Genomic DNA, 23,939 nt, shown 5'->3' with positions numbered 1-23,939 from the left:
ATAAATAAATAAATTTTTAAAATAAATTTTAAAAAAAAGAGTATGCAGGAGTTCCTTGTACTAGTCTTGCAACTTTTCTGTAAGTTTGAAATTATGTCAATATAAAAAGTTACAAAAACATTACTAGAAATATGGGAGAAAATATTTCAAATCATTTATCTGATAAGGGGTTAATATCTAGAATATAAAGAACTACTAAAACTCAACAACAACCAAAAATATATAACCTGATTTAAAAACGGACAAAAGACTTGAACAGACATTTCTCTAAAGATGATTTACAAATGGCCAACAAGTATATGAAAAGATACTCAAGATCACTAATCATTAGAGAAATGCAAATCAAAATATGAGCTATCACCTCACACCCATTAGGATGGCTACTACTTAAAAAAGTAGAAGTGTTGGTGAGGAAGTGGAGAAGTTGGAACCCTTGTGTACTGTTGGCAGGAGTGTAAAATGGTGCAACCACTATGGAAAATAGTACGGCAGTTGCTCAAAAAATTAAAAACAGAACTACCATATGATCCAGCATTCGCACTTCTAGGTATATAATCCAAAAAAATTGAAAGCAGCATCTCAAAGACATATTTACACACCCATGTACATAGGCACATTATCACAATAGTCAAGAGGTGGAAGCAACCCAAATATCCACGTTCTACAACATAGATGAATCTTGAGGACATTTTGCTAAGTAAAATAAGCCAGCCACAAAAAGACAAATACTGAATGATTCTATTTATCTGCGTTATCTAAAGTAGTCATTCATAGAAACAGGAAGTTGAATGGTAGTTATAAAAGGATTGAGGTAGACAAAAATGGGAATTACTGTTTAACAGATACAGTTTCGGTTTTTCAAGATGCAAAAGTTCTGGAGATCTGTTGCATAACAACGTGAATATACTTAAGAGTACTGAACTGTACACTTAAAAATGGTTCTTCAGATGGTAAATTTTATGTTATATGATTTTATCACAATTTTAAAATATTTTAAAGAAAAGAAAATATTTTAGAAATTATTTAGATTAAGTTCTCATTCTAAAAGAAGTAAAAAAGCAACCAAAGAACCTTCATAGTGCTAATCTTCTCTGATTCCCTGATGAGATTAATCTGATAAACATTTATGGGGTACCCACTCTGTATAAGGCACCAAGGTAGTACAGTATATCTGAAAGGAGACATACAATAACTAAAAGGTAAAAACAGTCATAATGCTAACCCAAACATTCACAGCCATAACTTCTACCCAATTTCAGCAAGGTAAAAATGTTTTTCAACTCAAATTCAACACTGCCAAAGGGAAATTTAGTCAACTGCTTGAGGAAATATCAAGTTTTCATCCTTTAAGACCTCATCTTTCTCTGGAATGGTGATTAGTGATAACTGCATGGGTGAAAAGAACCACAAAGCAACTTCTGTTTCCCCATGGTTGGAGGAGCTGAGAAGGACGTAGCTAACAGTTACCTGTTAAGAATTGAGTTACTTTGGTTTTGAACATGATTCAAAAAGCTCCCCAAAGTAGAAAATGTCCATTTTGTACATGAGAAGTCTATAAACTCCTCATGCTGGATGTTTCCTAAAATGCCATTCCTTCTACTCAATAATTAGTATAGAGGAGACATATATTTTGATGACATTATGTAGAATAAGATAAAGTTGATGACATTTATTCCTTTCTAAGGTATTCCCACACTATCAGTAAGCTATTTTCTGTTCTGTCATGCAACTTATCTGACACGTCTCTCCTTTGAGTACAAACCAAGAATGTTTGAGTTCCAAATCTCAAGTCTATGAATCACCGTTTCTACCCCCAGGCAGCCGAAATTGTTCATTTATATTTCCCTACTCTTTGATACTCACTAAATACTACGTATAATTTTATTTTGCATGATGCTTTTGGGAGGGAAGTTATAGATTGAACTTTTTTTTCAGTTGAGCTCTAGGATGTTCTTTTGTACTTACCTTTGAAAACTGAGGCATGCCTAATGCCCTAAAATCCATAACAACCCAACCAAATAATTGAACCGCCTTTGGAAGGGCAGACTGAGTTAAAGCAGAGACTGTTGCCTAGTTTCCTCTGAAGAGCCAGCTTCAATTCCCAAAATTCCTGCCTTACAACCAGAAACAGAGTCACCTGTCAAACTGATGAAAACCACTTGCCTAGGCTAATCTTCAGAATTCTATATATTTAATCTGCATTTTCTTTGGTCATTATTTAAAGGGCTTCTGGATGGACCATACATTGCACAAGCCACGAGAGTTGATGAGAAAAACAAAGAGTAAATACAAGTGAATGGTGTAAATAAATTACTTTATCTCCTCAACTTGATTCCATTCCCATGTACTTGAAACATTTATTACAAATAATCTAAAGTGTTACAAACTGAGTGCTAACAGTACCTCAGAAATAACCCCCATGTGAATGCTTTGCCAAACCTTGTCCTTGCCTATAAAGACGGTGTGGCACAGAGAAGAGGAGGGCTTTGGAATCGGGGCAGACAAGGGAAATATTTTCATCCCAGCTCTGCCACTTGGCAGTTGTGTAACCCTGGGCACACAGTAGTCTGAGCTTCAGTTTCCCCAACTGTAAAATGAAGATAACCACACCTGCCTCCAAGGCCCATGAGGAATCAGTGAGAGAGCATCAGCGAAAGCACCTGGCAGGTTGCAGCCACTCAACAGTCAGAATGAGCAGGGCCCTGTAGTTTCCAACTGATAGCATGATAACAAACGCAGTCATACAACTTGGTGTTTCCTTTCCATTTTCAAGGCATCATTATTTCTAGAATTACTGTAAGGCATTGTTATTATCAGAATGCAAGCGTCTGGAACAGTGCAGGCACACCGGAGAGACTTCACAGAGGCATGAAACTCAAGGAAGTTGAACTCTGGCTGGAGAGAAAAAGTACCTTAAAAATGAGTCATAACACAAAATGTTCAATTGTCTGTCACAGATCATAAGTTCAAAGGAGGGAATGATTACTTAAAGCTGACTTACCAAGCAAGAATTCGTAGAAGAGCAGGAAATTGAGGGAAGCCTTGGAATAAGGACAAGACATAGCTATGGGGGAAGAGGAATGAGAAATCTCTCAGAGAATGGAATAGAGCTTTTAACAAGTAGCAGCAGTGGGCATGTGTACCCATCAGGTATTCGGGAAATAATAAAGAGACCAATTTTGCTGCAGTGCAGAGCTTTGTGTAGGAGAGCAACAGAAGATAAGGTTGAGTAAGGTAAAGTAGTCAGGGATGCCATTAGGAGAACTCTGCAAACAAATTTCAGAGAAATAAATCATGGTTGGTAGAAATCACAGACTTTTTAAAAGAAACAGTGTACACCCAGTGAGTTTAGAAGAATGATCTATCAGAGACATCAGTGAGTGGATTGGAAGGGAGAGTGACCAGAGACTAAGTGACCAGTTACGAAGCCACTGTCACAATCCTAGCAGGACGTGATGAAAAGCCTGAATTAGGATGGTGGCAGCGTGACTATAAAGATGGAGACAGAGATGACAGGTATGACACAGTCTCACAGACTTGAATGAAGAGGGAAGAAGCAAAGGTGACATGCTAGTTTCAAGAGTGGGAGACTAAGAAAAAGCACCATGACAGAAAGAGACAAGTCTGGAGATGAAATTAATCTATGAACACAGGAGGCAAGTTCGGTTTCAGACAGGTTGTTATGGAGGTGACACCAAGAAAGGAAACAATAAGTCAGCATGCAAAGATGTGGACTCTAGATGGGAAGGAGAGCCCTCTGCTCAGAAAGGATGGCTGAATCCATGGAAGCTGCAAAGATTCTGGTGCAAAGAAACTAAATAGCACCAGCACACTGAGTATAGCCGTCCTCAAAACCCAGGTTCATAAGGAAGTGAAAACCTAACAGAAGTCAGAGGAGGAAAAGAAAAACATAAGTGTGTCACCAAGGCTGGGGAGATGAGTCTTAAGAAGACAAAGGTGGTCAAGAAAGCCAGATCCTACAGAAAAATCTATGAAGATGAGGGCCGGAAACAAGCCATCACACGTGGCAGTTATGAGGCCTCTGGAGACCTGCAAAAAAACCAGGTTTGAAAAAGAGTCAGATGATAATAGGAAATAAATAAGTAGAAAGAAAGCAGAAGCAGTGTCTACAGTCTCTGTTTTCAAAGGCACTTTTTTAAGAGAAGTCTATTTCAGATTTTTCCTTTGGAATACAAGAACATGTGGTTTTAAGAACATGAAAGAATCTGATAATACAAACTGTCCTTAGTGGTCTCAGGCCCTGGTCTTCTCATGAACTCTCCTTGTTTCATCTGATTTCTTGGTTACCCTGTGCAACCTCTCAATGCCTCTTATTTTTGGCTATACTCCTAGCCTCTCTCAGTAAGAGAGAGTCATGTCTAATCACTCCTACCCCTTTCATTTCTTATTCTCTTTTTTCACTCACAACATAGAGACAAGGATAAAAGTCAGATTTTACAACCATCCTCTTCTGTGCTTTCAAAAGAAGACCATCTTCCCAAAAGTACATTAAAAAGATACTCCACATCATTAGTCATTAGGAAAACGCTAACTAAAACCACATTAAGCAACCACTTCATGACTATTAGAAGTACTAAAATTTAAAAGACTGGCAAGGATGCGGGGCAACTAGAACTCTCATACACGGAGGATGAAATTGTAAGATAGTACAACCACTTTGGACTAGCAGTTTAGCAGTTTTTTTAAAAGCAAATATACACCTACCGGGACTTCCCTGGTGGTCCCGTGGCAAAGACTCCACGCTCCCAATGCAGGGGACCCGGGTTGAATCCCTGGTCAGGGAACTAGATCCTGCATGCCACAACTAAAAAAAAAAAAAAAAAAAAAAGATCCTGCCTGCCGCAACAAAGATCCCACGTGCCGCAACTAAGACCCAGCACAGCCAAATAAATAAATAAATAAATATTTTTTTTTTAAAAAAAGAAAGCTAATATACACCTACCATACGATCCAGCCATTCTACTCCTAGGTATTTACCCAAGGGCAATGAAAGCAAAAGTCAATACAAAGACTTGTACATGAATGTTCACAGGCAAAAACTGGCACCAATTCAACTGTCCAACATCATGTGAATGGATGTTCAAATGTTGGTATATCCATACAACAGAATGCTAAGCAATAAAAATGAATTAACTATTGACAGATGCAACAACATAGATGAATTTCAATGATTATGCTGGGGTGGGGGGCCGGGAGGGAAGCCAGGAGGAAAGGAAGTACATTCTGTATATTCCCATTTATATAAATTCCATTTACAAAATGCAAACTACCTCTATAGTGACAGAAAGCATATTAATGGTTGCCCAGTGATGGAGGGATTGGAGGACATTGAAAGAAAGGTATTACAAAGGGACATGAAGAAACTTTTGAGGGTGATGGATATGTTCATTATCTTGACGGTGGTGATGGTTTCACGGGTATATATAAAACTCATCAAATTGTATATATTAAATATGTGCAGTTTACTATATGTCAATCATATCTAAAGCTGTTTTTAAAAAGAACAGTTGGGACAATCAGCAAAATTGGAATAAGGACTGTGTATCAGATAATATCGTACCAATGTTAAATTTTTTTAAATGAAGAAAGTGGATATCCTAATCTCCATTAACAGACAGTCACCATGAAGCCTGGAGATGAGGGCTTCTCTCTGGTAAAGTGGAAACATCACTTGGGCACTCCCACTGTTATCCTATTTTTGAGAGAGAGAAAAAAAAAAAAAGTAGCTGTCCTTTCCATCAAATAATTCCCTCTTATGCGATATTTCCAAAATACATGCCTGCCTGTACTCTTTCATGTCTAAAACTGCTTGTGTTACATAATCCTTTGGGGATAAAAAATTTCCATCGCTATGTGGCTCTGTGGACCAGAGCAGGGTCTATGGCTCTAACAGGAAAATGTAAAGAGCTTCTCTGGCCACTGTCAGGATCCCAGTTCTTTACTCGTGTGATTTCTTCATCAGCAGCCACTTGGATCTCATAGATACTTAAAATACAAGCTTCCTTTCCAAGAATTCCTTACTGCTCAAAAAGTCTCACTCTTAGACAAACCCAGGACCAGACATTTATCAAAAGAGTTTAGGCCTGAGGTACCATATCAGACACTCAGGAGAGACACCAGGAAAGTGGGAAAGGTCAGAATTCCTGATTGGTCTCTCTTCTGAAATCGCTGGAGAATAAAATCCCCCAGGGTCTCAAGCCATAGGCAAGAAAGAAATAGCAAGTATAAACTACTTCTATGTATTTATGAATACAAATTACCAGGCTGAGTGCCCATCTCTGTATTCCCATCTAGCGTCAAAGATATGGCTGGCACTTAGATTAAAAATAAAGTATTCAATATGGCATTATAATTATCTCTCTAAAATTAACTTTCAAAATAATCAGGATAAATTAATCTTACTCCTAACTCCAAAAAGCCACATGTTTATTCTGCTTTGTACTTTTAAAACTTTAAGAAACTAAATTTTCTCAAAGTGATCACACAGAAATATATAACATGCTCTAAAAGAAGTTCCTGTTGTCACCTGAAAAATCTCAAAATATTCTTCAATTTCTTATTCTATTATCTTACAGAAGGTACAGTGAAATGGTACTATTTACAAATTTACACAAATTCAAGATACTTTTATATCATTTAAAACACCTTAAAACTATATTTTACCTGCACATACTGCATTTTATTCTATACTATATGTTACTTGGGATATTACACATTTATAACTACATATTGCCCTACAGAATAAGAGGTACAACATCACATACACTGTTCTTTACAGTCAATTTGAGGGAACATTCCAGGGAGATTTTGGTTATACATGACCTTGTTTTTTTACACCAACGTAGGACCTAACCCCCTCAGTATGAGACTCTTCCACAATCAGCTGCCGTTTTCTTACAAGACATGTAGTAGAAATTAGGGCAAGAATCTTCTTGAAGTCCCAGGGGAAAAAAAAGGATAACCTTCACCAAAACCGGCAGAGGTGCCAGGGGAAGATGGCTCCAGACCTTCCACTCCTCTGGAACCAGAAGGAGGGATTCCTACGTGCATCTCATCTTGCTAGGTCTTCCACAACCTGCAGAATCAGTACCCTGTACGTCACATACTATGCCTATTGTTTAGACTACTAATGCTTCCTAGGACATTTTCATGAGACAGACCTAGTGATGACAATTTTTCCCCAAAGAAGAAAAGACAGTGTTCTTTGCTTCATGTAATCAATGCACTCTGGTTTTCAGCATCATATCTACACTCAGTTCTAGTCCTTTCTTATGATTGCTCATTCTCTATATTACTATCCCTGGAATATCCTTTCTTCTTTGGCTCTTACTTTACCATTGGTTTTCATCTTTCTTTATATCAGTAAAGAAACTTTAGCCCTATTGTCCATAAACTGAAGCCATTTCACATTCCCCTCACCTCAAACTTTTTAAATCATCTCAAATACAAAAACATGAAAACACCCATTATCATGAGTATTACAGAACATTGTTCTGTTCTAACTAGTCCATTGAGGCAGGAAACAAAAACAAAAAGTATAACTATTTAGAAAGTAGGAGACACAAGTACATTATTTGTAGATAATATGACTGCATATCTTTATGGGGGAAAAAAATGTAGTGAATGAATCACCAGAAAAGCTACTAAAATTAAATGGGAAGTTTAGTCAGTAAGTGCTTCTACTGACTAGCAATAATCAGTCAGGAAAACAACAAAAAGATGTCCTTGTAATCAATTTATAGCAGGAGCAGTAGGATGAGTACTCTAGAGGCACACACAGAATTTATTCCAAGTGCATTCATTTGTCCTACAGAAAAATCTGAACACTTTAATGCCCTCCTTTCTCCCTGTAGCCTAGACCAATGCCAGAATGCCCTGCTCCAAAATGCGTACAAAATTTTGAACCTCTCAGGAATCTCCTCTCCTTGGCCTGGAGTAGATTCAAATATTTTTAAACAAAATAATAAAACTTAATGACATTTAATAATTAAGGGACAAAAATCCTACTGAATTTGACCAAATTCGTTTTCTGAAACAGAAAGATGGTAAAATAGAAAGGGATAGCCAACAAAAAACCTGCTGTGATACTTCCACATTTATCAATAGCATTAACTATACTGAACACACAGTCATATATTAGAGAAAAAAAAAACACCTGTTACTCTCCAAACACCCAGGTCCCTCCTTGTTGTGTCTTTACAGAGAACAGAGAGAAAACTTGAATTATTTAGAAAACTACCTCCTCATAGTTTTTCAAGACTTCCTGGAACCCTAAAATACCAAATTTATATCTCAGCTTCCAGGCAAAGTCATCCCTAAGCCAATTCGAAAATAAGATGGTTTACCCTTTTCTAAAGTCTTCTAAATTTCCCCCCCCCCCCACCATGTCAGTGTTATGTACTTTACAGCAACATTCTTCAACGAGGTTGCAAATGTGTAGACAAGAAATGTTCCAGGCTACCTTCTCTGAACCCCCTTCCCACCTGTGGGGTCCAACCAACAACCATTCCCACGTCCCTTTCTTCTAGATAACAAAACTCTAGTTTCGTTCACCTTTCTAGGCTGTCATGACCTCCAGAGGCAGCTGGGCTCCTCCCCAGACATGGGGTGAATTATGTTGGGTCAGAGTTCATCATCATGGTGATGGTATTCCCATGACCAAGCCATTGGTTTAGACACGGACACAATTCTGGCCTAGGAGATGTGAGGGATAGTTTCTAGGAAGGTTTTCCTCAGGCTTTAAGAACGCAGGACAGGTACAGTTTCTTTTTCATGTCTCTGGATGTAGTTATATAAAGACTTGAAGTCACTGAGCTGCTGAATTAACCGACCTTGGAAACACATACTTCCAGGCCATTTGTTATGTGAGATAATAAATGTCCCTAGAGTTTAAGCTGCTTCCACTTGAGTATTCTGTCACTTGCAACCAAAAACTTTCAAATAATGCACCACCTAGATGTGCAGCTCAAATTTACTCCAGCTGAAGCGTTTAAGTCTCTGACAATGGACATAAAAGACAAAACCAGTCAATCTGTAAAACTGGAAGAGGACATTTCCTTTATTGCCAAACTAGCTCTTTACAAAAAGGAGGCATTATTGATTATCTGGAAACATCATTCTGTCTTCGGTTGAAATTATCTTGTATCTCCTTTTTCTGAGATGAGTACTTCTCCCATAAATTTGATGTATCTATTTAATATGGGGGGAGGAGATTTTTGATTACCATAATCTTACTGATTTACAAATGGTAACAACTTAATCCTAAATTATCTCTGTTGAGGCCAGACTAAAAGAAATAGGCTTAAACCAAAGGGATGTAGTTCACATATAAAGACGATTTTCCTGAGAGGATTATAGAGAAAAAAATTCTCCAGGACCAATGTGGAATCTCCTTGATGAAAGTCTTTAAAAATAGATTATTCATGTAGCTGTGAAGCCTTAGGCACTATATTTGGATTATATGACAATTCAAGATCCCTGCCAGGCCTATCTAAAGAGAAAATTTATCTTCTTTCTAAACAGAAATTTAGAAAAACATCTAAGTGTTAAAAGCGAAGTAAAAACTTCTTAATCTCAAATTCTGGGACAGTTATATTTATCACATACCTGTGTAACTCAGTTCTTATAGCAAATTCATCTCATTATACTAAGGATCAAAAAGGTGAACAGTATGATCGAAATCTATGCCTCAATTTCTATAAAATCCTGACAGTGTCAGTTAAGAGGCTTATTGGCCAGAAAATGTCCAGTGACTAATTTAACTAAGAGTTAATTTATTTAATTAAAAAGAGAAATGAAAGCACTTACTAGATTAAAAAGGAAATGGTATATACTTATCAGAATAAAACAGTTTCTGACCTATGGCAATTCTATAACTAAGAGAATAAAAATTTCGTAATGTTTTTAGGTTTAAAACTTTACTGCCCAAGAGTAGTGCTGAATATACACTGTTAAAAATACCATTTCAAATATTTAAGATTTATTACTACAGGGCATTAAACCCCCATTCACATTTATAATGACCAACAATGTTGAAAAGCAAATGCAAATAAGTATTCTCTAGACTTCTCTAGAGAAGTCATAAGGTTTGCTGCATAATGTGCAGTGGATAACTGGTCTTCGGCTTAGCAACTAATACACACAGATTATCTGTCAGCTGCTCACACAGAAGCAGAACAAGGAGGGCAACAATGATGGATGGTATAGTAAAGAATGTGAGTCTCAGAAATACAGCCTGGGCTTCCCTGGTGGCGCAGTGATTAAGAATCCACCTGCCAATGCAGGGGACATGGGTTCAAGCCCTGGTCCAGGAAGATCCTACATGCCGCGGAGCGACTAAGCCCATGTGCCACAGCTACTGAGCCTGCGCTCTGGAGACTGTGATCCACAACTACTGAAGCCTGCGCGCCTAGAGCCCTTGCTCTGCAACAAAAGAAGCCACCGCAATGAAAAACCCACGCACCACAGTGAAGAGTAGCCCCCGCTCACCACAACTAGAGAAAGCCCGCGTGCAGCAAGGAAGACCCAACGCAGCCAAAAATAAATAAAATTTAAAAAAAAAAAAAAAAAGAAAAGAAATACAGCCTATTGCTATGGTGATTTACTTACACTTTTGTAGAAATTATAAAAAGGCACCCTTTCCAAGTGATTACAGGCCCAGAGATGCCTAACTTGCAGATTTATATTAAAAACAGATTATAACTAGCCATCACTAAAGACTGGGCTTGACTAAGAGAACAAAGTATTAAGTAGTCTTCTGCAATGGAAACACAAGACGTAGCATCTACTCAAGCTAAACATACCAACTCAGTATTATAAACAAATGAAAAGGGACTTCCTTGGTGGTCCAATGGTAAAGAATCCACCTTCCAGTGCAGGGGACTCGGGTTCGATCCCTGGTCGGGGAATTAAGATCCCACATGCCGCGGGGCAACTAAGCCATGGGCCACAACTACTGAGCCTGCGTGCCTCAACTAGAGAGAGAAAACCCACATGCCACAACTAGGGAGAAGCCCACGCACCACAACGAAAGATCCTGTGTGCCACAACTAAGATCCGACACAGCCAAAAATAATAAATAAATAAATAGATAAATAAATAAACAAATGAAACAATAATATTTTGCTCTTTTAAATTTACAGTCATTTATGTATTAGGAAATTATTTTGGCCCTCAAAAAAAAAAGGGGGGGGGGGAAACAGTGCTTCAGTATAAAGAGAAATTACGCAAATATACACACACCCCTACATATTCTAAAGTCAAGCCCTTGGTACTTTAAAATAAAATATAAATCGTTATTGTTTATTGAGAATGGCTATGTTAATGCCACCATAACGTCTATGCAAGCCTTTCATGAGTCAAGAGGCAAAAACGTCAGGGATTCTCTGTAGTGGGTTAGAGATTCTGCCAGCAAAGAAGGGGAGTGGCTGAGAACGGCTGTTTAAGTGTTGAGTCACCACCTGCTCTGACTTCTGACCTCTAATTTTTTTAACTTCAGGACTTTCTCAGGTAATTATAAGATCTACCTACCAAGGTTCCAGTGTAGAGTTTTCAAGAGCAACATGTCACAGGGACACGGGGACACAACTGTCAAAGAAGAAACACCAAGTCTTACTGACTAACACAAGAAGACCAGGCAGGGTCCACCTAACAATGCTATCTGCACTTTATTGCCCAAATTATGAGATTTGTAGAACTCCAACCAGAAACTGATAGCACAGGCTTTGGAGGTAAATAGCTCTAACTTTGAATCCCAGTTTCAAATCCTAGTTTCACCATCTATGAACTGTGGACAGTCCTTGGGCAAATTACTTAACCTCTCAGTGCTTTAATTTCTACATATGTAAAATGTGGATAACACAGTACCTACCTCAAAAATTGTTATGATAATTAAAATTAGATAACATAAGTAAAGTACTTTAAACACTACCTGGCATATTATACATATTCAATAATTGTCAACCATTATTAATATCATTACTACCAATAATAGTGGTTTCTTTACTTCTCTTCTGATCCAGAAATCCCACTTCTGGAAATCCACCCTGGAGAAATAATCCAAACTACAGTAAAAGCACAAAAACACATATTACAATGTTATTTATAACGGTGAAAAGTTAGAGGAACCTAAATGTATACCAATAAGGAAGCAATTGAGTAATTTATCAAATATTCATTCAGTAAAATATCACTCCATCACTAAAAAATACATTAGAAATATAATAAAGAATTATGGAGCAAAATAACTAAGGGTTTACAGGATTATACAAAGTGAAAAAAAGCTAAGATTTAAAGCTATATGTATAACAATGTAAAATTATATTTTAAATGCATATAAAAAAAGACGAGCAAGTAATACACCAAAATCGTAATAGTGGATGTGACAGGATAATGAAATTTGGAGTGATTTTTTTTCTTTTCTATATTATCTATCATGTAGTCATATTACTCTTATAATTTTAAAATTAATTTATTTTAAAGTATGTTTAATTTGCTGCAGATTTACTTTCATATTTATTAAATAGGATTATTAAAATGGTAATAAAAGTTAAACCACAAAACTATATTACTGAAGTAGTTCAAGATTAAAGTAGAAATTAAGAATAAAACAAATGCTTCAAGTATTAACGTTCAAAATTGAAATATCACTTTTTAAAAATCTGAGTCCCTGACGAATTATGTGCTTACATTTAAGCTGAACACAGCCCAGGGAACATTTTCATCTGAGACTGAATGATATACATATTTTTTATTTTAAAAGCAGTGTCAAGGAAATGAAATCATTTAAGAGATATGAAGATATAGTGCTGTTTTTTAGTCTTGGGAAAACTATACCTCGTAACAAAGCCTAAATTATTCCTGGTAACAAAGTAAAATAGTAATAAATGCCTTTCCATTTGAATAAATCAGATATTACATATAATGTATATTTTCATTGTTTTAAAATGTATCCATTTAGATAAGGTATGACAGAAATAATGTTTTACAAATTGGGGAGCTAGACAGTCAACAAACATTTTATGAATCCCAACAAACATCTAAATATACAGGGAAAAAGGGAAACAAGTTTACAGCCAAACTCACACTATTCTCACTACTGCCCAAATTTGCTCTTCTGTCAACCGCCCTCTATCATGTTGATGCTGTCACACCGGGGACCCCCACAGCAGTCTTACTACTTCAGAGGGTCTCCAATTCATCCCTTCCCCCTTTTCAGCAATGGCCCACACCCCTGGGTTTCCTCTTCACTGCTCTGGCCCAGGCTTCCCCAACTGACACCCCCCACACACACACCCTTTCTATCTTGTTCATTCACATCAATCCTCTATATACATTAGAGGAACAGAATTACTAAAGCATGGATTTAAAAGCCATTCCCTTGCTCAAAAATATCCAATGGTTCTCCAATATCTACAGCACATGGCCCAGGCTCCTCAGTGTGGCTTTCAGTGTCAGTGCTGACAAACGTTCCAGCAGCATCTCCAACTCCTCACCTGGGTATACCGTAAACTCCAGGCTAAGCCTCCTCAACTGTGGGTCCCAGCACACATGTCACTGTGTATCCTGTCATTGTAAGTAGTCACAGTTTGTAACCAATAATAGCTCAAGTACCAAAACTTATGAATTATTTACTTTTTTTTTTTTTTTGAATTTATTTATTTATTTATTTATGGCTGTGTTGGGTCTTCGTTTCTGTGCGAGGGCTTTCTCTAGTTGCGGCAAGCGGGGGCCACTCTTCATCGTGGTGCGCGGGCCTCTCACTATCGCGGCCTCTCTTGTTGCGAAGCACAGGCTCCAGACGCGCAGGCTCAGTAATTGTGGCTCACGGGCCCAGTTGCTCCGCGGCATGTGGGATCTTCCCAGACCAGGGCTCAAACCCGTGTCCCCTGCATTGGCAGGCAGATTCTCAACCACTGCGCCACCAGGGAAGCCCGAATTATTTACTTTTTAAACTAAGCTAGAAAGGATTCAGGTTTATGCCTATAATGTCTTCTCATGTACCTGCGTTAGAAATGGGGGTGGAATTTCTGCTAGAACACTGTGAACTGCCTATCATTCTGGGTTCCCCATGGAGGTGTGTAGCACATGAAATCTTATCTGTCACATGAGTCCACACAGTGGAAAGCTGTTCCAAACCAGGGTTACTCAAAGAGTGGCATCACCAGAGGCACCTTCCACCTGCGAAGGGAACAAGCAACCTGCCTCACTTCAATTTAATTGGTCAACAATTAAATTTTAAAAGCCACCTTTCTGCTCATGAAGAGCCAGGGGAGGGGGACAGAAGGACTCTAGAGGCAACCAGAGACAAGGAGAAGAACTTTTTTAGAATCACTCTACTCCATCAAGATGGAGATAGATTATTAGCAAGTTGGAGGCCAAGAATTTCATTTTATGGACTTTCTACTCACAGTGCTGATATGAAGTTTCTTTTTTAAACAAATATACTTAACTTTAAAAAAACAGATATCTAAAAAACAATATGGGACTTCCCTGGTGGCACAGTGGTTGATAGTCTGCCTGCCAATGCAGGAGACACAGGTTCGAGCCCTGGTCCGGGAAGATCCCACATGTCACGGAGCAACTAAACCGGTGCGCCACAACTGCTGAGCCTGTGCTCTAGAGCCCGCAAGCCACAGCTGCTGAGCCCACGTGCCACAACTACTGAAGCCCACGCACCTAGAGCCCGTGCTCAGCAATGAGAAGCCACCGTGATGAGAAGCCCGCGCACTGCAACGAAGAGTAGCCCCCGCTCGCCGCAACTAGAGAAAGCCTGCGTGCAGCAACGAAGACCCAACGCAGCCAAAAGTGAATAAATAAATAAATTTATAAAAATAAATCAATAAAAAACAATATGAAGTATATCATAAAACAGAAGGTACTTAAATATGGAAGGAAAATGAGTGGGCTTCTAGATTACAGCATATGGAGAAAGCCTGCTCTAAACAAATAGAGCTACCTGCCTTTCTTCCAGCTGTGACTGCATTTTACTTCCTCTGATCCATTTTCACACTTTTTCTTCCACCTGTGATGTCATCTTTTCATCCTCCCTCCACCCAATCTCTGTCTACTGAAATGCTAGGATATAGTCAAATGTCAGTTCCTCTTCAAAATTATCCAAGACTCCCCAGGCTCCCTCAGTCAGGCCACCACCCTCTTGTAGGTGGTCCAACTGCATCTTGTAGTTCTGCTATTTTTTTTTTTTATGGCTGTTGTGGGTCTTCGTTTCTGTGCGAGGGCTTTCTCCAGTTCTGGCGAGCGGGGGCCACTCTTCATCGCGGTGCGCAGGCCTCTCGCTATCGCGGCCTCTCTTGTTGCGGAGCACAGGCTCCAGACGCGCAGGCTCAGTAATTGTGGCTCACGGGCCTAGTTGCTCCGCGGCATGTGGGATCTTCCCAGACCGGGGCTCGAACCCGTGTCCCCTGCCTTGGCAGGCGGATTCTCAACCACTGCGCCACCAGGGAAGCCCTAGTTCTGCTATTTTTTAAAAACTCATCTCTTCAAGTAGACGGAATGCTCCCTGAGGACAGAGAATATACTGATTCATCTCTGGGCATCACAGAGAGCATAACTCTGTTATGCCACAGACTATACAGAAAATGTTGGTTTAATTAAACTGAATTTCTAAACAATCTGTTCAGAAGATGCACCATGGTCAGCAGTCAGGTTCCTACATTCACCTACAAACAGCTGCTAAGCACAGGACAGGGATGGGTTATTAAAGGGAAACCACCGGGCTTCCCTGGTGGCGCAGTGGTTAAGAATCCATCTGCCACTGCAGGGGACACGAGTTCGACCCCTGGTCCGGGAAGATCCCACATGCCGCGGAGCAACTAAGCCTGTGCACCACAACTACTGAAGCCCGCGCCTAGAGCCCGTGCTCCGCAACAAGAGAAGCCGCCGCAATGAGAAGCCCGCGCACTGCAGTGAAGAGTAGCCCCCACTCATCTCAACTAGAGAAAGCCTGTGCACAGCAACAAAGACCCAACGCAGCCAAAAATAAATAAAAATAAAATAAATAAATTTATTTTTTAAAAAAAGGGAAAGTGCCTCCCCCTTTTGGGGCAGAAATGTTAATGTGCCATTTTAAACCAAAATAACCTGAATTTTCTCTTAAACCATAAGGCATTTGTCCACACTAAATCTACAGGCTTCTTGTACATCAGTAATGTGGGAGCCCAACATTTATTAACGTCAGTTGTAACGTCTGGAAGGCAGATCATTCATTATGCCACTCATAATTTATTTATTTGGAACTAGCACATCTTATTTCAGAGAGGAACCAATGAAACTTACATAAATACATATACCACAAGATAAAATGACATATCTAAGAGGAGAAAGAGAAAAATGGGACAAAGGAAAACTAAATGTAGGAAATATAAGCTGTCCTGGGAGTGAGGTTCATGTACCAAATTAATAAAATTCTGCACACTTGCTAGAGGTAGGTCAGAGGTTTGGCTCTAACACTTCTGGCAGCCAACAAACACAGGATGATCCAATCAGTTACATGATTCAGCATCCTTAAGATAAAAACAAAAAGCTCTTAGAGAACTCTCTCTTCCTTGGTCCTCATAAAGAGGATATTATATACTGTAACAAATAAAGTCCTCAGGGACATCCCTAAAGCTGATGTGTCAGAGAGCTTTGGGAGACCGTCCCTCATAACAATCCTCACAAACAAATGCCAGCACACAAGTCAATAAATGCAAAATGACAGAGAGGAAGGAAGATGAAGGCAATCAGGGCAAGGTGGGGTCCGGGTACACAGCTCCCTGCAGGTCTAGATTTATCAGAGACAGATTTTATTCTATCTAGACTAACCTAAAATCCAGAGGCTTCAGGCATCTAATTCTCTTTGAAATTATAAACAAAACTTGATGCTAATGTCCATTTTTCTGGGGGATATGTCGGTAGTTTCATAACATCCTCAAAGAGAAGCATGACTCAAGAAAAGTTAAGAACCACTCATCTAAAGAACTAGACTGTATATATCCTTCAGGCAACCCTCCATAAGCAGTTTTTCTTCTGAGCTTCTGAGAAGTGCTAAGCCTCAAGACTATAGCCCCTGACAAGCACCGGAAGTATAGCTTCTCTCTGATGTGAAGTGTGGAACTCTAAGCTTAAACCGTTGGCCAAGTTGTGTATCAATTTTATGATACAATGATATATGACCTTTAATACAGTAATGTCCATAAGCATATGGAACACATAACAATCATTCTTCTATATAAGTTTCAGCCATGAACATTGACAAAGGTGCCTCAAACAGTCAGTGATATTTCTTCTAGCTAATATAAAAAGTTTAAAACAAAAAACACATTTTGCCTGTGGATAAAAATTATAGATAAGCACCAAAAACAATTTTCTTAGATAAACAGTATTTTGTAATTTTAAAAATAACCTTTCCACATTAGTTGATACAATCTATTTTTTTCCTTTTTGTTATTTTAATTTTCATTATACAGCAAAAGAGTCACTGTCATAGCTTTAGACACACACACACACACACATACACACACACACACACACACTTTCAACCAACCACCCATAGTATGGCGGTTAGAATGTTACCAAGGGCCCAAGGGAATCAAGTAAGGAAGCTAGCCCATAGCACCTCTAAAAAAAAACATGGCTCATTAAGATATCATCCATCTGGAAGTCACAGCCATCCAGAGTCTGGTCCTCAGCATAACAAGTCTGGAGACATAGCTTTGTTAAAAATACACAGTTGAACAAACTCAAGAGAACTAACTCAGGTTAACAACTCAGAAGAGGCTGAAGTACAAGTCAGAATACCAATTCATTAATTAATCATAAAGAATATTCCTTTTCACTAATCAGAAAATTTGCACCTGAAGCCAGGATGCTACTTCCCCAATGCTAGGATACCTGGAATCCTAAATTAATAATCAGTTCACCGGAAGTTAGAACAAACAGTGATAGAGAGTTCGGTGGATACCTAATGAATTATCTGTATCCAACATACACCTTTCTAGTGATCAAAGTTGTGGCTTTCATGTGTAGAGTCTCTTTCCTTCCCTTGGATACTGTTGCCCCAACACTGCAGACTTCTTGGTCTCTGAGCTTTCTTCTTCCACATCCTTCTCTCCATCAAGTATTTTTCTAGATAGGGTATTAACACAACTGATGACGGTGAACCTCACATGCATTATTATGCATATTTTTCAGATTAAAAACTCCCAGATAAAGCTGCTTAAGCAACTTGCGCAAGGTCACAGCTAGTTTAAGGCAGAGCACAGATTCAAAGCCTACACTTTTAACCTTGCAGTAAATGATGCCTTCAAGGTGTCTTTCCCAGGGCCTCGCACCTTCCAATTTGATTTAAATGACCGTCTTCAGTATTCCAATAACACACTAAACACACAATGACTATAATTTCTGGTATACAGGTCTATCTCTCTCACCACACTGAAACTTTCTGAGAATGGGAATCATGTCTCATTCACCTCTGTATCCCTAGTGTGCTATCTATTTACCTAGGTAAATATGCAAACTAATTTGTCCACTGGTTTAATATAAAGCTTATCAAACTGAAGGCCTTGAATAAGCCATGCAGTCTAAGGAAGGTCACAACTTCTCCTGCCATCAATAAACATCTCATCTATAAAACAGAATGAAATAGATATAAAAGGTGGCTTAGGTTCCTTCTGTATCTAAAAGCACTACCATTGTACATGGGTCCTGATTTTTAATAGCCTATCTTATTAGTTTGAATTATTAGAAATAAAATTAAATTCCTCATCATCTTCCATACCACACTACGGACAACATATATGTGTATGTAGAGAGTTCAGAAAAAGCTTCCTCTTTTCTGAAAGGTGATAACTATCATCTACACCAAAATCAAACAGTGGCACCCTCCTCTGGTGAATATTAAAGAAGCTACACAACACAGAAGACAAGAATTAGATGGTCGGATTTTCTTTGAATGAAAGAAAAAGGAAGAGAGAAATACCTAAGATTATTTATCATCACATTCGCAATAGCAATAAATAGCTCTTTTTTATAACTCCTTATTTTGCCCTAAAACAAAGCCAAAATGAATGAACTGGCTATGCACTGTAGGATGTTATAGACAGAACAATTGTTCTGTTTTTCAGGGTACTGATAATATTAATTATTTTGCAAACAGCAAGCTTTTTAATATAAGGCACAATGAAACTCATTTCATAGTTTAGCTAACAATGATGATCTCCTTTATTATTTAAAACTTTAATGAAAAGCCCTATACATGTAAAATGTTTCTAGTTAAATAAAAGCATTTTGCATGTCCCTTTTCTGAATGGTACATTTGCCAGAAGATAATACTGGAAATTTTTCAACCTGAAATCTGTTGGAGTCTTTAATATTCACTTTTCAGAATATCAACTTAGAAGAAAATTTAAAAATACCCATTCACTTACATGTGCAGGCTCAAAACAGGCCAATACAGCACACCCAGACGAGCACAACCCAGAGTTTCACAACATTAATAGCACATCCAGACATTTAAGTTATGAATAAAACTGTACTTTCTAACACAAGAATCAGATCATCATCTGCCAACAATTTTAATGTTAAGTATATAATAAATATAAGCTTTATTAAATGGTTTACAACTGTCGAGGCACATAAAATGAAAATATAGACATTCTCAGAGCAGGAAACAAATCAGCCATTATATTGGCAACCTTATCTTTCAGATATGTTTTTTACCCAAATACACAGTGTCCCTTCCCTCAATTAACCTCACATCTTTCACCTACCCAAGGGGAAAGGAAAGAACCCCATACTACACAAGAGGCTACAAATTTACAATCAGTGAGAAACCTTCGTTTTGAAACACAGAATATAGAAAGGGCTAGGGTGGATGGAAGATAGCAAAAACTGATTTCAGCTCTACCAAATAAATTTTCCAATCAAGTTTGTCATTCCTGGCAAAGTTGGTTCTACCAGGTAGGTACATACAGTATGTGGGAAAGATTAGCAGAGTGGTGGGTGAAGTGACCTTGTATCAAAGAGAGAATGCAGTTAAGATACCCAGTTCAGAGCGTTCTCAATGGTCACCCAAAACAAAGGCCAAAGAACAAGCTTGAAAGAGAATGATATCCCCTACAGCCCACCCAGAGATCAGAAGCGCCAAGAGAATTGAGGGGGGAAAGTTGGATGGGAGGAGGGGGCGGGGGAAGGAGGAAATGATGAAGAAGGGGTGGTGAAGAGGGGGTGTGGGGAGTAAGAAAGTATGCTTTAAAAAAAAAAAAAAAGTATGCAGCAATGAAACTCTTTTCCAAACTGCCAAGTTTAGAGAGATGGGGTGGCTGGCCTGCTACTCTTTGGAGCACCGCTCGGGAGCCACATTTGCCACTCACTTCGCCTGGGCCGATGCCCAAGGACCAAAGCCAACTCTCGCCCCGACCTCCAGGAAATCTGAGCCCCGACAAGCAATCAGGGTGCCGCAGAAATGCGGGAGAGGGACTTGAACCGGCCTCTAACCTTATCTCTTGCTCCCACATGAACCCCAAATAAAGGAATTTAGAAGCAGGGAGACGTCTGTGTCCCACGCCGGCCAGGGCGCAGGGGCGAGATCTGGGCACCGCTACCTCTGCGGGGATTGCCACCTCTGCAAAGGCCAGAGGCATCTCGGTCCCGCGCCTCGATCCAGCTAAAAGCAGGCGGCCAGCGAAGCGCTGCTGTCAAGTGGCCGGATTGCACTTGCAAAGTTAATGGAATTGGGAAGAAGCGCAGCGCTGCCCCTCGGGTTCCTCCTCAGGGCGAAAGAGCTGGAAAGGAGTCAGAGCTCCCTTCATCCTCACTAAGTCCTCACTGATTTGGCTCTGCAGATTTTATCTTTTTCCTAACGAGAATCAAAGATTTCTTCCTTCTTTGCGCCTAGCTCGGCCTCAAACCCCAGAACAGGGGCGCTGAGGCCCTGGGCCAAAGTTCACTGTAGAAACCATTAACTCTCCCATCAAAACTAACAGTCATTTGCTGGGCTCTGGCCTTGGGAAACTTCATAAATTATGAGGCATGAAATAGGTTATGGATGACCCTTCCTCCCCCACACTGGACCCTCAGTACAAGAGGTCTGGATCCCGCGGTGTTTCTGGCAACTTGGCCACGTTTGGAACTAGTGGCTTTGTCCAGTCCGACACCAGGTCATCACCACGCCCCTCGCACTCAGGTGCTACCCGACACGCACACCACGTCCTGTTGTTTACACATACACAAACACACACACACACACTCAAACAAAGCCCCAGAGAACTCCTACCTCGCCCCCGTGCCCGTCGAAGATCCCGAAGATGGACGGATGCGTCTTATTGGCTAGGTCCGTAAGAACTTCAAAGCGGTCCTCCATGTGGTCTCTCCGGCCCTGGATGGAATACACGGCAACATTGTGGCTCTTGAACTCCCAGGTCTTGGAAAACTCGGCCTCCAGCACGTCGAGCCCTCCCAGTCGGTCGTTCTGCATGATCTCGGCCACCTTGCCCTTCACCATCTTGACGGCGTCCCGGCTGGACTTGACGATGGTCTTCACCTCGTCCGTGTGGAAGAAGTAACTCCACAGCGCCAAGCTGATGCACAGCAGGAAGAGCGTCTCAGGTCTCAGCAAGAAGTAGCGCATGATGCGACCCAGTAGAGACAGCAAAGTCATTGTATCCTCTATCATTTATTATCGCTAGAGCCCCAACCGCCAGCAGCGACGCGCGCCCCGAAAGCTCGCCGGGTCCCGGAGCACTGCGGGGACAGCCCGCGGGGAGGGAGGCGGAGCAGCAGCCGAGGGTTAGGGGGAGGAGGCTCACAGAGCCGGGCGGGAGACGGACGAGCAGGCAGCTCCGAGCCCGCACGGTGAACAGAGGCAGTTTCCCTTTTGTCTCCCGGCCTCGGCGGCCCGGAGGCCCGCGCCCAGCACACCGACGTCTGAGCCCGCCGCCCGCGCCGCCTCCCCTCCCTACGCCCCTTTGTGAGGCGGCGGCTGCCGAGACGCCGGCGGTGGCAGCAGCAGTCGCGGGTGCCGGGGCTGGACGAGAGAAATCAAGTTAAAGTTGCGCCGGGCGGGTCTGCCGCGGTGGGCGGGAGAGTTCCGGGGCGCTGGCGCCCGCGCGGCCCCTCCGCGGGTGCCCCCTCGCTGCTCCGGGGAGCGATCGGCAGGTGAAGAGGCACGAGGCGCTAGAGCCCCGCGGGCGAGGGATGCACGTCCCCTTGGTCGCCGCCGCAGGGGAGCGCAGAGCGGGCCGAGCCCTCCGAGTCCTTCAGACACCCAGAGGGCCCCAGAGAATAAAAGTTTTGCGGGAGCCTGGGCAGAGGCGGGGGTACGCGGAGCCCGGGGACGCAGCACTATCGGCGCGGAGCCGCAGGCGGCCGGCCGGGCTCTGCCTGCCTGTCCACAGCACCTCACTGCTCCGCTCCGCTCGGCTCTGCTGGGCTCGGGCGCTCCCTCCTCGCGCCGCCGCTCGCGCTCGCCCCGCCCAGCGCTCGCTCGCCCCGCCTCGCCCCGCCCCTTGAGCCGGGACTCGAGGCCTGGAGGTGCTCGGGCCGAGCTGTCAAAGGCCGAGGCAAATCGGCGGCGGCTGGCGCGCTTGCAACAGCGGGCGGTTTGGACGAACCGAGGGGGGAGGGAAGGGGCGCGTCTGCAGCCGAGCTCGAGTGGATGGTCTTGTCTGCCGCTTGTGCGAACTCTCAGGACAATATAATACTGACCCTGGTAGGCTGAACGGTGGTTTCGCGGGATCCACTGCTACCGGCTGGAAAACAGAGGGCCGCACGTGAGCGTCCCCCCCTCCGGCTGGCGGCACGGTAGTGCGGTCCCCGCCTCGCCCGGCATAAGGCAAGCGAGAAGGGACGCACTTCTCCTGGCTCGCAAAGCGAGGCGGAGAGCTCGGACCCTTGGTTTTCTGGGACAGAGGCCTGCAGGAATCTCCCGAGAGGCTGAGAGCGAGCGTCGGGCCTAAAAACCTCGCGACGCGAAAAGACCTCCCGAGAGCAGTGGGATGTGAGGACTCAGAGCCACGTGGAAGTGCGCTCTGATGATAACCTCGGGAGCGATGAGGCTGGGCTGGCCTCTCTGCGAGCTACACGCCCCTGGAGCGGGGACATAGCCACGAAGTCTTTCCCGGGTCGCATCCCTTCCATAGAGAGACACGGAGCCTCCTAGTGGAGCCCCCGGGCGCTCCTGACCCTGCGGCGGGACGAGGGCTCCGACTCCGCTGTTCAGGTTTGCAGGTCCCTTTGAAGCTCCGAACTAGCGGCCTCCTACCACCTCCTCAGTCACCGCAGGAGAAGGTGAAATGGGGGCAGGAGTCTTTCGTTAAGCAGAAGTGAATGGGCTTCCAGAAGCCATCAAGGATAACTTGTTGAAGCATGGGGCAGGTGTCGGTGGCCTTGAAGATGCTGGGGGGAAAAGAGAAGAATGTATAAATCAGCTTAGAATACGGAAACAAGTGAACTTTAAAGGAAAATATTCACTCTCGCTACCCCTGTCCAGGAAGAAGAGTGCTGATCTGCAGCTTCCAGTTAGCTAGCGAGAATAGAGGCTGCCTGATTCCCAGCCCAGCCAGAGGCTGTCTCCCCAAACATTGTGCTTTGGAGTGATCCCGACTAAGTTTAAAAAAAAAAAAAATTAAATTAAGAGGAGTAAAACACTAGAAGGAAATACACGAAGATGTTAACGATGGTTAACTACAGTAATAAACTGTATGTGGTTTTCATTTTCTGATTTGAGCTTTTATCTGTTTTCTACAACTTTTCCAAAGTTTTTACAAGTCATAGATTGCCATCTTAACCAGAAAAAAAAGGAAACTTTGACATTTAAATGGCATGTACAATATGATCTCAATTATATACATAAGCATAGAAAAGGAAGGAAATGTGAAGAATTGTTAACAGCGTGTTATTTTTGACAACTAAGATATGGTCTC

General features: G+C 41.6%; 1 protein-coding gene across 1 annotated transcript in view; it reads right to left on the bottom strand.

The window, feature by feature from the left end:
* Positions 1–22,447, bottom strand: part of PPM1L (protein phosphatase, Mg2+/Mn2+ dependent 1L) — a 307,917-nt gene extending 285,470 nt beyond the window's left edge. Inside the window, exon 1 of the mRNA XM_007187086.3 lies at positions 21,293–22,447. Within this exon, the coding sequence (XP_007187148.3) occupies positions 21,293–21,691 (399 nt within the window). The 5' untranslated portion in view covers positions 21,692–22,447. The remainder of the gene's footprint in view (positions 1–21,292) is intronic.
* Between the last annotated feature and the right edge of the window lie 1,492 nt (positions 22,448–23,939).

This window comes from Balaenoptera acutorostrata, chromosome 4, assembly GCF_949987535.1.
Source record: "Balaenoptera acutorostrata chromosome 4, mBalAcu1.1, whole genome shotgun sequence".
Taxonomy (NCBI): domain Eukaryota; kingdom Metazoa; phylum Chordata; class Mammalia; order Artiodactyla; family Balaenopteridae; genus Balaenoptera; species Balaenoptera acutorostrata.
This window is presented reverse-complemented; position numbering and strand designations above follow the sequence as displayed.